At 50.6% G+C, this 13645-nt stretch overlaps 5 protein-coding genes across 5 annotated transcripts; 1 reads left to right on the top strand and 4 right to left on the bottom strand.

The window, feature by feature from the left end:
• Window positions 1–4: 4 nt before the first annotated feature.
• Window positions 5–1740, bottom strand: ASPVEDRAFT_373088 (FAD-dependent oxidoreductase). The gene is made up of 4 exons (XM_040811437.1): window positions 1389–1740; window positions 988–1322; window positions 354–924; window positions 5–302 (listed from the first exon to the last, which is right to left on the bottom strand). Exons 1-4 carry the CDS (start codon window positions 1405–1407, stop codon window positions 64–66), a joined length of 1164 nt encoding a protein of 387 aa, XP_040673458.1. The 5' UTR covers window positions 1408–1740; the 3' UTR covers window positions 5–63.
• Window positions 1741–1785: 45 nt separating this feature from the next.
• On the bottom strand, window positions 1786–3711 carry ASPVEDRAFT_56994 (uncharacterized protein; the record flags this gene model as incomplete). Its single annotated transcript, XM_040815280.1, has 7 exons — window positions 1786–1898; window positions 1955–2460; window positions 2515–2857; window positions 2914–3136; window positions 3193–3361; window positions 3391–3394; window positions 3639–3711. 7 exons carry the CDS (start codon window positions 3709–3711, stop codon window positions 1786–1788), a joined length of 1431 nt encoding a protein of 476 aa, XP_040673457.1.
• Window positions 3712–4572: 861 nt separating this feature from the next.
• Window positions 4573–10010, top strand: ASPVEDRAFT_142203 (ankyrin repeat protein; the record flags this gene model as incomplete). The annotated part of the gene is made up of 6 exons (XM_040807816.1): window positions 4573–5493; window positions 5542–5781; window positions 5832–6153; window positions 6202–7957; window positions 8012–9006; window positions 9064–10010. 6 exons carry the CDS (start codon window positions 4573–4575, stop codon window positions 10008–10010), a joined length of 5181 nt encoding a protein of 1726 aa, XP_040673456.1.
• A 282-nt stretch (window positions 10011–10292) lies between these two features.
• ASPVEDRAFT_142038 (SDR family NAD(P)-dependent oxidoreductase) lies at window positions 10293–11277 on the bottom strand (the record flags this gene model as incomplete). The annotated part of the gene is made up of 5 exons (XM_040807794.1): window positions 10293–10482; window positions 10548–10600; window positions 10653–10675; window positions 10746–10858; window positions 10916–11277. Coding segments are annotated over 5 exons (741 nt in total), but the record flags the coding sequence as incomplete, so codon positions are not given.
• Window positions 11278–11699: 422 nt separating this feature from the next.
• On the bottom strand, window positions 11700–13461 carry ASPVEDRAFT_33895 (uncharacterized protein; the record flags this gene model as incomplete). Its single annotated transcript, XM_040810796.1, has 3 exons — window positions 11700–12270; window positions 12329–12584; window positions 12633–13461. The coding sequence occupies 3 exons, from the start codon at window positions 13459–13461 to the stop codon at window positions 11700–11702; spliced, it is 1656 nt and encodes a 551-aa protein (XP_040673454.1).
• Window positions 13462–13645: the final 184 nt, after the last annotated feature.

Here is a 13645-nt window from a genome sequence, read left to right as displayed (position 1 = left end):
GCTTGATAGGGAAGATACTGCTAAGCGTATACATCCACTCCTTGCCATCACTGAGATAGACCACTAGACTGGCTTCTCACCGAGAAGAGCGAAGCTTCCTTCCTTGTCAACCTTACTATAGCAGTGGCCGTCGTGTCCAGCCTGTCTGCTAGTCTGCACTGCCTCTCTCGCCCGCGGGTGCATCTGCTTTTCATACTCTCTAACAGCGGCATTCATTGACATGTGGCCATCAACAGCAGACTTGATAGTATCCGCGAGTTGGCAGGCATCAACAATGGCATGGTTCACTCCCTCGCCGCGATCTTCGCAACTTGGTTAGAATCCATTCCCCACGGGCAGATAGATAAACTTACAGATCACCATACAATGGGCCCCGTCGCCGATCAAGGTGCAAGTGCCATTCCAGTTATCCCATTCAACAGAGGGCCAGTCGACTAGGTTGACGCGTGTAACAACGGTGTCATCGGGTAGCGAGTCCACAATATCGCGCATGCGAGGGAAGAATGGCCGGCCTTTTTGTTTGAACACCTCAAGCAAGGGCTGGCTGAGAAGTCCCTCGTCCGCATCAGAAGCCATCCAGGAAAAATACAGCTGTGCGCGGTAGAGCCTCCCGGGGGCTGTGGGAGTGTCGAGCAGAGACCAGAAGACAAATGTGTCTGTTTCTGGGTGTGTTCCCATAAAATAGAGTGGATCGACGTGGTCTTTGAAGTAGTTGACTTGTTCTTCGCTCATCATCACGGTACAGCCCAAAGCATTGATAGGAAGGCGATGCAGTTTGTAACTTGTGGGCGCGAGAAACTTGCGGACGATGGACATCGAGCCATCTGCACCCACCAGGGCAGTTCCCAGCATAGCAGTGCCATCTGCAAACCCGGCTCGGACGCCTCCCTCGAATTCCTCAAGATTATCCAGCCGTTTACCCCACTGCAATACGAATGGGCTTCAGTTGACAAGCATAAACAGGGCAAAATGGAGGTTTTGACTGACCTTGATGTCCAGGCCCTCCATGAGAGCCCTCCGGATTCCGTCCCATCTCAGCCGAAGTCTCTTGCCTTTGGGAACAAACTGCTCGACTTGTCCAGTCGCGCCGTTGATCCATGGGACTCCGCGGACTTCATCACGGCCAACAGCAGGATTCACCTGTGCTTCACAGACACGGTCATAGATCTCCGGCAGAACATGCGCTTCCCATGTAGTCAGGGTGGAGTGGATGGACACACCCCATCCTTGATGCCGCACTTCCGGGGAATCGTCGCGCTCAAAGATTGTACAGGGGATTCTGTGACGTCGAAGGGCCTGGGCCAGCGTCAAACCGGCAATGCCTGCTCCGATATACAATTTGTCAGAACGCGATTCAAGCTCGAATATGGAATGGCTTGAAGGCATACGATAAGGATGCCCTCGCATGTGGGCTGTTTTGTCGGAACACTGGAAAACATTTCTGGCCGGTTGATATCTCTTGACTATGAGACTCTAAATTGTAGATTTGGTCGGTGGCTGGGTACAGCGTTTATCAAGTGCAGATTGTTTCTCCAAGGGATCTCCAAATTCCGCTTTGGCCTCGTCAAATTCCGCTTACACATCGGAAGGTGGAAGTTAGATCTAGCTCCGAAGCGAGGCCAAATACTATGCCTGGCTCGGCTGGGTCTGGAGTCAATTGCCGGCTATCATTTCCCATGCCCTCACATTTGGAGTACAGTTATCGAATACAGCAATCGATATATGAGGCAGAGCTTCAAACGATTCTAGTTACCTACAAGCCGTAATTACTGCTTTCCCTCCAACTCAATGCAGGAATCCACCCTGCAGTCGGGGTCCCTGGAAGTTACGGTTCGCATGAATAAACCAGTTCACCACCGCAAAGATAGCCATAACCCCAACAACAGCAGCGGTATAGTCTAGAGATCAGAGTTAGCAGAGTTAGCAGGCTTCTTTTGAACACGTCTGAACTTACTCATGTTTCCTCCCGTCACAGGAAGCCGGACAGGAAAGCAATACATGACGGTGACCAGAATTGCAAATAGCACCGTCACGATGTTGGCCAACCATCCAAACGGTCCTAGGCGAACGTTCCTATTCCTCGCCAATACCTGATCTGACCGTTTGTGCCACAGGAGCAGGGCAACTGGAATGGCGAAACCGCACTGCTGGAGCAGCATTCCGCTTCCTACGAACGCCTCGAATGCGGTCGACGAGCCAAGCTGGATACAGCCGATGATGAAGATAACCAAGGCATTACCGGCGAGGGCCCAGACGGGCACTTTGAGCCTTTTGTTGATATGGCCGAACAGCTTGGATCCGACCAGTGCATTGTCGCGGGCGAATGCCCAGGTTAAGCGTGAGGCGACCTCCTGGCATGCGTTCAATGCGAAGAGGGCTACCATGAGGAGACATGTTACGAAAACGGTTGCTGCTTCGCGGGATCTCGTCGCTTGATACCATATCTCGTATATTGGGACTCTAGATAAAGACCTCGTTAGTCGCTGTATGTTGGCTTATCATTCCCAGACTCACCCAGTAAGATCCTCCATTACTTTGTCAATATCCGTCAAACAATAGAGCATGGCAATAACAAAGGGAAAGGCAGTAAAAAAGCCAATCACAATCGAGCTAAATAAAGCTCTGGGAACGGTCGTGGTGGCATCAGTGCATTCCTCTGCTAAATGAATGGCCCCGTCGATCCCGGCATACATGAAATTTGGATTCGCCATGCCGGTCAAGAACACCAGCCCGCGAGAGTCCCAGGTCCACTCATGGCCAGGGTAATATGTCCAAACGAATGAACTTGAGCTGTAGCTCTCGGCGCGGGACAGGCTGGTGACGAAGACGGCGACGAAGGCGGCCAACGAAAACACCGCTGATTGCCATTGATTAGCAAGTAGTTTGCCTGAATAAAATATAGATGAGACGTACCTCCAAGACTATGTATCCATTGTGTCCTGCGGAGAGCGAAGATATTGTAAAGTAGAATGACAATGTTCGTGGCTTGGTAGTACAGAAAGTTGTGCCAGACAGGAAGGTCAAGACTAGGGTTATAGAACACGCGCATCCCATTGACAAATGTTCCAATTTGCACAGTGACGCCGACGCAAATGGACAGCCATCCGTAAATGTTGAAGGCAGCGCACGCGTAACTCTGATATGATCAGCCTGGATAGCCACTGCAAATTCCATGAAATACCGGCTGCTTACGATCACTCGATGGTATTTTTTTGGAGCAAGGATGGAAGCCCAATGGTACGGACCCCCTGCAGTGGGATATACACTGGATAGCTCGGCCATGCTCGCAGCAGAGCATCCAAGTGCAAACAGGACAACGAGAATGCCATATACAACCGTCACGCTACCACCCGACTCCAGGCTAACGGTTAAGGTCGCTGCTAGACCAACCCAACTGTTGCAAATATTGTATCCAACCGAGATGATGCCCAAGGGGCCGATTGTTTTCTCCAACTCCTGTTCGAAGCCAAGGTTGGCAAGACTGACATGTGTCGTGGAGGGCTGGAGGACGTCTAAAGGATTTGAGCTATCTGCTGGTGCAGCGTGTATCAGGTACTCAACGGCTTACCTCTTGCCTCTGTGTCAACCCCTGCATCTGTCAGTAAGAACTTCTGCCAGGAATAGAGTAATAGACGAACCGAGGGACTCCGGGTCTACCTCATCTTTCGGCGCTTGCTTGGCCATGGGGTTATTTGTTGCGTCTAAAGACATAGTGAGCTATACTTCCGCTCCAGGTAAGATTGCTACAATTGGATCAGGCGTCCTCTCCCTGACGAGAGCATCGGCGGCAATTTGTAGGGCTCTGTGTCATGTCCGGGGTTGACCGGCCGTATAGATGGAATGGGCTGTGGAGACTGGAGAGTGCGGGGAATGTTGGAGTAGATGCACCGACATATGACAAGCGAATACCATTTCTGGGAGCAATTGATACGCTATTCTATCCGATTTGCTCTGCTCTCCAGGTTCAGGCGACGATCGCCAGTGCTGGCCGAGGAGCTCATTTGTCCTGCCCTATTTGGAATGCCAGTGCGGGCTGCAATAGATGTGGTGCCTCTGGTTGGTATATGAGCCTGCATAATGCCTTGATTCCCCCAATCATTGCTATAAAGGAAAATAGTGACATTGACTGCGCCAATGGATTCAAGGTCCGATTGCTGTCCTTGTCCTGGGTAAGCCTGTCAACAACGCCAGGAAGCTGGCTGGTTCAAACAGATAAGCTCCACCCAAGACTCACTACAATCCTTGGCTAAGTGCCGAACTACCAAGCCGCTAATCGAGTTCAAGCCGTCGACTGGGGTGCGTACTGTGTCGAATGATACTGCGCCTTGTGCAGGCAGGAGGCGGGGGCCTGATTTATGATGCCTCAGGCTCCAAGCTGCTAGGCTGCAGCCCGATTGGGTTTAGCGACCCACTCCTGCGGCCTTGGTGCCTGAGGATGCCTGCCGTGCCTGCTCGTATACGAGCGAGTTGATCTATTTAACTCTCCTCTCCATCCTCATCTCCTGCTCAATTCCATCAATTCATACTTCTCTGTCCTCTATTCCATCCAGCCCGTCTATTATTTAGCCCGCAATGACTACCCTCCCCCCTCTCCCCGCAAAGCACTCGGCTTTCATCCAGCATGTTACTGGTCGTCCATCTACTCCGATAACTGAGCTTGTGAGGCCATATAATGAGTACGACGCGGCTGTACGCAAGATTTACGCCCAAGAGCCACTCCATCCCGCCGTTGCAGATAATCTCCTCAATGTCGTGCCACTCTTCGACTCCAATGGCTCAACAGATCTCCGCATTCGCTCTCGCGATCTTGCTTCGGAGTCTGAAGCCACCAAGTCAAAATATCTTATGCCCCTGAAGGATGACGATCGGAAACCGTCTGGCGCCCCTGCAGTTGTCTCCAGCCTTAGGGACTTCCAGACCCACTTCAACATCTTCTGCGAGAGCTCGTTATCCGACCTGGACTGGAATAATGTCGTCGCTGCCGGAAGTGCAGTGGCAACTTCGATTCTCCCTGTTCCTGATAAATACAATGATTCTAAGCGTGGCCTGCGCCAGTTCTATCACGAGATCTTTGCTCCGGCATCAGATGTCGATCTCTTTCTTTATGGCCTAACAGAGGAACAGGCCATTGAGAAGATCAAGCAAATTGAACGGTGTATCCGAGATTCTATTCTTACAGAGGTATCAACCATTCGGACCAAGAACGCCATTACCATTGTATCTCAATACCCAACCCGCCATGTCCAGATCGTTCTGCGTCGGTACAAGTCTATTGCTGAGATCCTCACCGGGTTTGACGTGGATTGTTCCTGCGCGGCGTACGACGGTAAACAAGTCTATCTGGCTCCCCGTGCGATTGGGGCATACATGACCCAGATAAACCAGGTCGATCTCTCCAGACGATCTCCGTCCTACGAAAACCGCCTGTCCAAGTACTCGCACAGAGGTTTTGAAGTGTTCTGGCCGGGCCTAGATCGTTCTCGAATTGATCCAGTGAGTAGACTCCATTCGCCTTGAAAACCCAAGTCTAACATTTTGTAGTCTATCTTTGAGCGCAGCTTTACAAGAACAGTAGGACTGGCGCGTCTTCTAGTCCTGGAAAAGTTGCCGAAATCCTATGATCGCGAGCAGTATCTCACCCAGCGACGCAGAGAGCGTGGCCGACCCGCACCTAATAGATACTACCGGCCGACGGGTCCCAGAGGAGATATCAAAAATGATTGGCAGGACGAGGTTGCGGAATGGGTTGAGGAGGATGAAGTATCGGGCTACCATACTTTTGTAAGAATGGCCCTGACAATCTCCATCAAAACCGGACTGATAGAATATAGACAATTCCCTACGGCCCGAAGTTCCACGCTCGCAAGATCGAAAAATTGCTGTATACCAAGGACTTGCTTCTCAATGCAGAGTGGAATAAACCTAAAGACCGCGAGGTCCATTTACACCGACACCCTGCGTTCTTTGGCAGCACCGAGGATGTGATGCATGACTGCTGTGGATACTGCCCAAAGCCAGTCACCGCGGTTGAAGAGGAAGTTGCAGCTGAAGAGAGCAAGATTTATATTTCAGGAGACATCTCATTCATAAGCGATAATCCTGGTCGGCAGGAGATTGGCAGTTTCAATCCGATCACGGATACTGACTGGACAGGTGGGTGAGTCAATTATCTGACTGGTTCCTGTCACTAACAAGACACAGAAATGGCGTACATTGGAAACACAGCTGGTCTTTGCCAAGCGATTGTTGACAACGACTTTGAAGAAGTGAAACGCTGGCTGGCGGATGGTGACTTTGATGTGAATCGACGGGATCACACTGGCCGCACGCCACTTCATTTGGCTTGTATGGTATCCGAACCCGAAATTGTTCAACATTTGGTCGATAATGGGGCTCGTCTGATTGCTCGTGTGGCGGATGGACGCACCGCCTTGCATCTGGCGGCTGCGCGCGGAAGTGTTGAGATCGTTCGCATTCTCCTTACAAAGAGCGAACAGAATGAAGAAGAGGAAGCAAAAATGGAAGATTCCCGCAAGAAGGCTTCCAAAAGGAAGGAAGGCAATGCCTCACAAGAGGACAGCGATGAAGAGATGGTTGATATATCATCAGGAGATGACGATGACGACGTGTACGCCCATTCCAACACTACAGGATCATTTGTCAAGGTGAAGAAGGAACAAGGAGAAGAACCCGAGTCTATTGTTCCAGACGATGCTGGCGATCTCGACCCTGATATCTACGACGTCAATGTCGTGGCTTGGGACAACAAAGCCTCGCCGCTACACTTGGCAATCTTGAAAGGTCATGTTGCCGTAGTTGAGGAGTTGGTATCCTCCTTCGGTGCTGACGTTCTGCTCCCTATAAAATTGGTGCACAGTTACAACAACTCCCCAAGAGCTGCCATTCTAACACTAGTCCTTGCTCTCCGACTTCCCAAAGAGTCCGGAAAGGCTATGGTCGAGAAGCTCCTCCAGGTGGGAGCATCACCAGCTCAAGCTGATATCAGCCACAAAACGGCGTTGCACTATCTCTCGCATTATGGCCATCCCGAGATCCTGAGTATGTTCAGCAAATACGACGAGCCTGCAGTTGACAGGGCGATCAATCACTTAACCGCGGTGGATGCCTACCAGCGGTACCCGGCGGAGACTCCTCTGACATATGCCATTTCTATTAAAGACCGTGCTAAAACCAGAAGGCTTCTTGAAATGGGTGCCCATCCCGCAATTAGTCTGGAAGATTACGTCAAAGCAACTCAAGCATCAGGTAAAAGCTGGGCCACTAATCAGTCAACGGAGCAAAACAAGGCCCGGTTTGAGGAGTCCATTGTCCAGCCTGTGATTTCATCTCTAGATAAGGATATGCCATTAATCACCATTGAACTTCTTGCGCGTGGTGCAGACCCGAATACTCTCACACCAGACGGATACAAGGTCCTCCATAATGGCAATTCTAGGACCTCTACGATTGGTACATCCTTGCTCGACTATGTCCATGCAAAGCTGAAGGGTCTGCGCGGTTACAGTGATGAGAAAGCTCTTTCCCCGCCAGCCGGGTTGGATCCGGATGACAGCGCATACCTCGACAACTTCAATGACGGAAGCTACCAGATGTGGGTCGCGAAAGAGATGCTCCGACAAAGAAGAGAGCAACTTGCCCGCGAACAGAAGATATATGATGAAGAGGTAGCGTCCAGGGGTCGGACCGAAGGCCTGGCAAAGAAGAAGGCTGTCATACAGACCGTACTTGCCGAATATGAAAAGCTGGAAGCGGATTTGCTTTCTAGAGGCGCTAAAACCTTCAAAGAGCTACATCCTGACATTCAGCGCCCGGTTCATTCTCCTCGTAACCAGCCTCTTGATCAGTCTTATAAGTCCAAGGTGCAGCCATTCAAGATCACCTTAGACTTCCGCGCACAGAACTGCACTGATGAGCAGAAGGAAGGCTATTTTCAATTGTAAGTTCGTTCTGCAGGATAGCGTTAGAGTGTGGACTCACCTTGAAATTTTAGATTCGAAGCCGCTTGGACAGGTGACGTGGAAACGATAAAGTCCCTCACCTTGTCAACCTGGGGGCCTAACAAAGAGTATCTGCCCCTTGAGATTGGTGTCAGAGATTTACGTGAATACACAGCTTTCACGATTGCTGTCCTACGTGGCCACCTGGAAACCGCAAAGACCATCCTAGCTATATCAATTGCTCAATTCAAGCCCAATGAACAGCGAGATAATACCCGGTACCGAATCAGGGCGGAATACTCTGATGACGAGGACGATTCGTATTACTCCGATGCAGATTCTGAAGGCATCCAGCTTGAGTCTCATGTTATCGATGACGAATTCACTTTTGAGAATGTTGGCGAGGTTAAGAATCAAGTTGAGAGCAAGATCGCTCCGCTGAGTATATTGGCGGGAACATGCAATATGGCCCTCTTTTTCGATAAGGAACAACGCCCAGAGACGGATATTAGGAGTCTGATTGGATACGCTGTTTGGAAGGATGATGTTGAACTCCTGAAGCTGTTAATTTCGATGGGTGAGGAAATACTTTCCAGGCAGAAGGATGCGCAGAAGTCTTCGATTTACAACATCCTTCACTCTGATTTTGTCATGGCAATGCGTCTCGGCCGTCTCCGGTGCTTGGAAGAGATGATTAAAAGAAGCGGTGCTGGGCTCCCCCTTGACAAGCTCGCAGAGGAAAGCAAGGTTGAGGTCAAGGAAACGCCCAAATACTACCAAGGTCTTTCGGTCCATGGGAAGAAGCGTGCTGACTGGGCCGCTGCTGGTAGAGGTGTGCCAGTGACGCGATCAATCCAAATGAGTCCTCCCCTGCTGCTCGCGGCTAGAGAGGGTAATCTCGCAGCTGTGGAGTGGTTCTTAGGTACAGCACCTGGCCGACACTATACCGAGTTTGCCAGGGCTCACAAAAAGGATGCGAGACTTAAGAAGCTTTCCATGTCCGATAAAGGAATGGAGAAGTCAATCCTTGACTGGCTGGACTCTCGGCGTAAGACCTCCCTAGCTCATCAATTTGGACCCTTGACATATACTAACTGATGTACAGGCGACCTGGTCTTGCACTGTGCCATCCTCTCCAAATACACCGAGGAGTCAGGACGCTTGGTTGAATATCTGGTCGACAATATGCCTCATTGCCTTGAGATCAAGTCCGACGACGAATACACGCCTCTCGCTATTGCATTTTACACCCACAAGTTTGAGTTCGCCAAAACGCTCATCTCAGCCGGAGCTAACCAAACCGTGCGTGCTTTCGAGGGGAAGAATCTCATGCATCTCACCATAGCACCCTCATTGGGGCCAAAGTTCATGCGCCTCGATGACATGTTAAGCCTGATAGACCCACGTCTTATTCCCTCGATGTTCGTCGAGCGTTGCGCCTCAGAGCCAGGGTCCCTCACCCCACTTGCCCTTTGGATGACCAAATGCCGGGGCTGGGGCGGAGACTTGCGCGCCAACTTTCTCAAAACCATCCTTGGTCTCGCTGAGTCCACAGGCCAAAGACATCTCGAACTACTTGATGGATCCGGAAACACTGTGCTCCACAACGCAGTCAATGGACTCGATGGCGTAGCACTGAAGTCATTCCTCGACTCTCGGCCTGACTTACTGCACCGCGAAAATGCAGTTGGAGCCACGCCCGCCGAGCTCGCTGAGAATAAATGGATTGCGAAGATGACCGACGGCCCACCTCAGGGTCCGTCGCGGACGAATGATGATAATTGGAGGTACTATAACCGCAGCAAAGACCTATCCTCGGTGCGGGTTGTCCATAGAGCACCTAACGACTTTCTTGAGAAACAGTCTAATAGAGCTAATTGGGCGGAGCGAGATATTTATAACCTTTGCAAGCCTAAGGTTGAAGAAGAGAAGAGCACGAAGAGGAAGCTTGTGAGCTTGTTCGATGCAAATGAGGTGGCAAAGAGATTGGCACTTGGTCGCAGCTATCGGAGAGGATATAATAATAGGGATGAAGTGGCACAGTGGCTCTGATGAAGAGGATATTGGATATATCTTTGTATTTACTTGCTTTGAACCACAATTGCAGCTTTTGTGAAGAGTCTTTTATACATATTCGCATCTAAATGTAGAAAACATATTGTATGTGAGACAAATTTGGCCTTGGCTAATTTCATCGTGCACGATTTCATAAACTGTAGGTTTCAAACTTCATACAGATGCGCATCGGCTAGATTTCAAACCAACACGGGTACAGTATACTGGCGGCTCGAGAACAAACGAACATTGAAGCAAGTCATGGATAAAGTCCACCTCTCACGAAGTCGACCCTCCGTCCACAATTAGCGCGTTAGCACACATATAACTTCCCATCCTCGACGTGAGGAAGAGCACCGCATTGGCAATCTCCTCTGGTTTAGCTGGCCGTTTCAGAGCACCCTTGTTAACTTCGAAGTCGACAAATCCCGATTCAAGTGCGGCCCTGGTGAAAGGCGTGTCGACGTAGCTGGTATCTCATTGTATTAGCTCTGTTTGTTGACTATTATGGAACCGTGGCGGCAAGGAGCATACCCGGGACATATAGCGTTTATGCGAATTCCGTCGTCTGCGTATCTTCTTCCGTCCTGGTTAAGTTAGGATTCCGTAGTTGTCATAAAAAGGGGCGAGGGAGTATACAAATTTAGTCAGTCCAACAACCGCTGTTGTTGTTTTTGCTTATTAGTCTATGGTCTAGAGATGCATTGAATATAGGGGCGTTGGGAACTGTACCATGTTTTGTGGTCGTATACGAAACAACTTGGAGGGCCCCGTCGGGACTCTTGATTCCATACATCGAAGAAAGATTGACAATAATCCCGCGCCCCTCATATCCCGGACGCAATCTAAAGGTGTCAGCAACAAGCGTATTTAGAATTCACAACACGGACAGGGCTGCTCACTCCTGTTTCAACATCTGCTGAACAACCCATTTATCGCATAACATCACGCCCGTCTGGTTGACGTCAATGACACGCTGCCAGTCTGACAGTGGAAGCTCGTGTGTTGGAGTCGGGGGACCCGCGATGCCGGCGCTATGGATCGAGATGTCGATACGGCCAAATTTGTCGGCGACTGATTGCACGGTAGCAGCAATTTGCTCCTCTTTTGTCACATCAACAGTGAATATCTCGACGCGGATGTGGGGATATTGTTCGCGGAGTTCCGCTTGCACGGCCTCGAGGTTGGGGACGCTGACATCTGCCAGTGCGAGGCCTGCTATGCCGTTCCGAGCAAAGACATGTGCTACGGTCTTTCCGATGCCTTTATGGTGTTAGCATTCTGCTCTATACATGGATGGCGAGGAAGTAGTCGCACCGGATGCAGCACCCGTGATAAACGCTGTGCCGTTAACGTGACATGGCGGTTTAGCTGCTTCAGTCATTGTGAAGAGTGTATAGTGCTAATTTACTGTCCACTGTATTGAAGGCGTGGGAGTTTGGAATATAAGGAGTAGGTAAGTGGGTATTCCTGTGCCGTTGAGGGGATGCGGGGTTCTTTCGCCGAGGTCTCTCGATTCAGAACTCCATCAGGCGTCCGGCCGTGGGGTCCGACATGCGTTTTGAACAGGACAATAGGGAAACGAGTACATTGCAGAGAGTTTGGGGCTGAGTGATCAAATATCATTGGGCTTTTCGAAAGAAGTGATTGACTTCTACGACCCTACGAGGGCAGCCTGGGAACGACCTAGGTCCTGGCAGGGTTGCCGTTTGTCTTCGCGTGCTCTGCTTCGGGTTGCTGAGAAGTAGGTTCTTTGGCTGACTGGCTTTCTCTACGCTGATGCTGATCGCCGGGGGCCTTCTCATCTGGATCCTTCGGTCGTTCCAGCCCTCGGTCTCGGACAAATGCGCAGAGTAAAAGGCATGCCCCGATCAGTGGAACCTGCAAAATGAACACTGCCCGAGAAGCAGCCACGTATGCGTCCATAATGCTCTCCCAGTCCGCATTGGAAATTCCATCCTTCGACGGAAGGGTGTATGTAGAATGGGAAAGACTCTTGTATGCCTCGGGAAGGTTAGAGCGAAGAACGCCTTGAAGAAGGGCCGCAGACACGGCTAGTCCGCATGCACCTCCGAGGCAACGGAAGAAGTTTCGATCTGATATGACCACTGCTCGTTGGGCCTTTGTGCAGTGGGCTTGGCATGCAATCATTGTGGGCTGGAACGTGCTTCCAATCCCTATGCCAGCAATGCCAACGGATACTGCAATGACGGCTGGGCTGGTGGTCCGGTCGAACCTGATCATGAGGCCGGCGCCGCTAAAAACGTACTTAGCAAGCGTCAATGATGGGGAGGATCATTGATACCGATACTTACAGTGTCCATAGACCAAACCCGATCCAGATCAATTCGCCGTACCGCTTGCGGCGGGAAATATATTGGCCCGATGCAATAGATGTGAGTGAATGGCAAACCATCATTGGACAGGTCAAAGCAGCCGAGACAATTGGGTTCCAGCCGCGGGCGTTCTGATAGTACAAGGGGAGGTAGTAGAGATATGCTTGGTAAACACCACCCAGAAGGAACGTCTGGAGGAAGAGGGCGCAAATAACCTTGTTTTTGAACAAGACCACTGCGAGCTGTCAGACTAGGTATGTATAAGCGAGAGAGAGGACTTTACCTGGAAGCATGGGGAGCGCAGCTACCTTCCACTCAACAAGTAAGAACACAATCAGCGAGCACCCTCCGATGGCAAGCATACTTATCACCATGGCCGAGTCCCAGTTGAAGTAAGACCCTCCGCCAGATATAGGAATAAGTAAAAGAATGACAGCAGCAGACGACGTGAGTATCCCGAAAAAGTCGATACGTTTCACGCTGTTAGACAAACTATCTTTCTTGTGATTGTTTGGTATCAGGAAATACCCTATCAACGCAGAGCATGCAGCTAACGGACCGATGAGCCAAAAGAAGCCCCTCCAGGTTGCGTTCATGATGAAGGCAGCGCCGAGAAATGGGCCGATGATGTTTCCTAGCCCCATCGCAGCACCAAGAATACCTTGATACTTTCCACGTTGTTGCAACGTCACAATGTCAGAAACAATGATCATAGTCAGCGAAGTGACACCACCACCAGCTATACCGGCTAGCCCACGGAAGACATAGAACATCTCGGGGGTGGTTGATACACCACAGAGCACATCTGATATGCAGAGTAATACGAGCGCGGACAAATAAATGACCTTGCGGCCGAAGATATCGGAGAGACGGCCATACAGAACCGTGAATGTGGTGTTTGCAATCAAGGACGAGGTGCCTGCCCAGGATATGGTGTTCCGGGCATCAAGATCTGCGGCGATGGTAGGAAGTGTGACGCTGATCCCATTTTGGTCGACAAAAGTAATGAGTAACGATATTGCTAGCCCTGTGAAAACGACAAGCAGCTGGGCCCGGGGTAGGATGTTGGTCTGATCATGGAGGGCTCTCTCAGCAACTCGTTGCCGGTCCATGATTGGTGAAGCAAGGGAATTCTGGGCCTTGCGTCATAAATCTGGGGTGTAAGAGCCACGCGAGGTTATGTATGCTGGATGGCTCCGATCTCAGGATGGCGGTTTCGCATCTCGATTGACAAGATCAATGGATGCAGGCCGAAACGAGGATCTAAATTCAATGTGGAGCGGCGACGGGAAAGAT

Source organism: Aspergillus versicolor (assembly GCF_001890125.1).
Source record: "Aspergillus versicolor CBS 583.65 unplaced genomic scaffold ASPVEscaffold_13, whole genome shotgun sequence".
Taxonomy (NCBI): domain Eukaryota; kingdom Fungi; phylum Ascomycota; class Eurotiomycetes; order Eurotiales; family Aspergillaceae; genus Aspergillus; species Aspergillus versicolor.
Note: the sequence above shows the minus strand (reverse complement) of the source record. Positions and strands in the feature narration are given on the sequence as shown.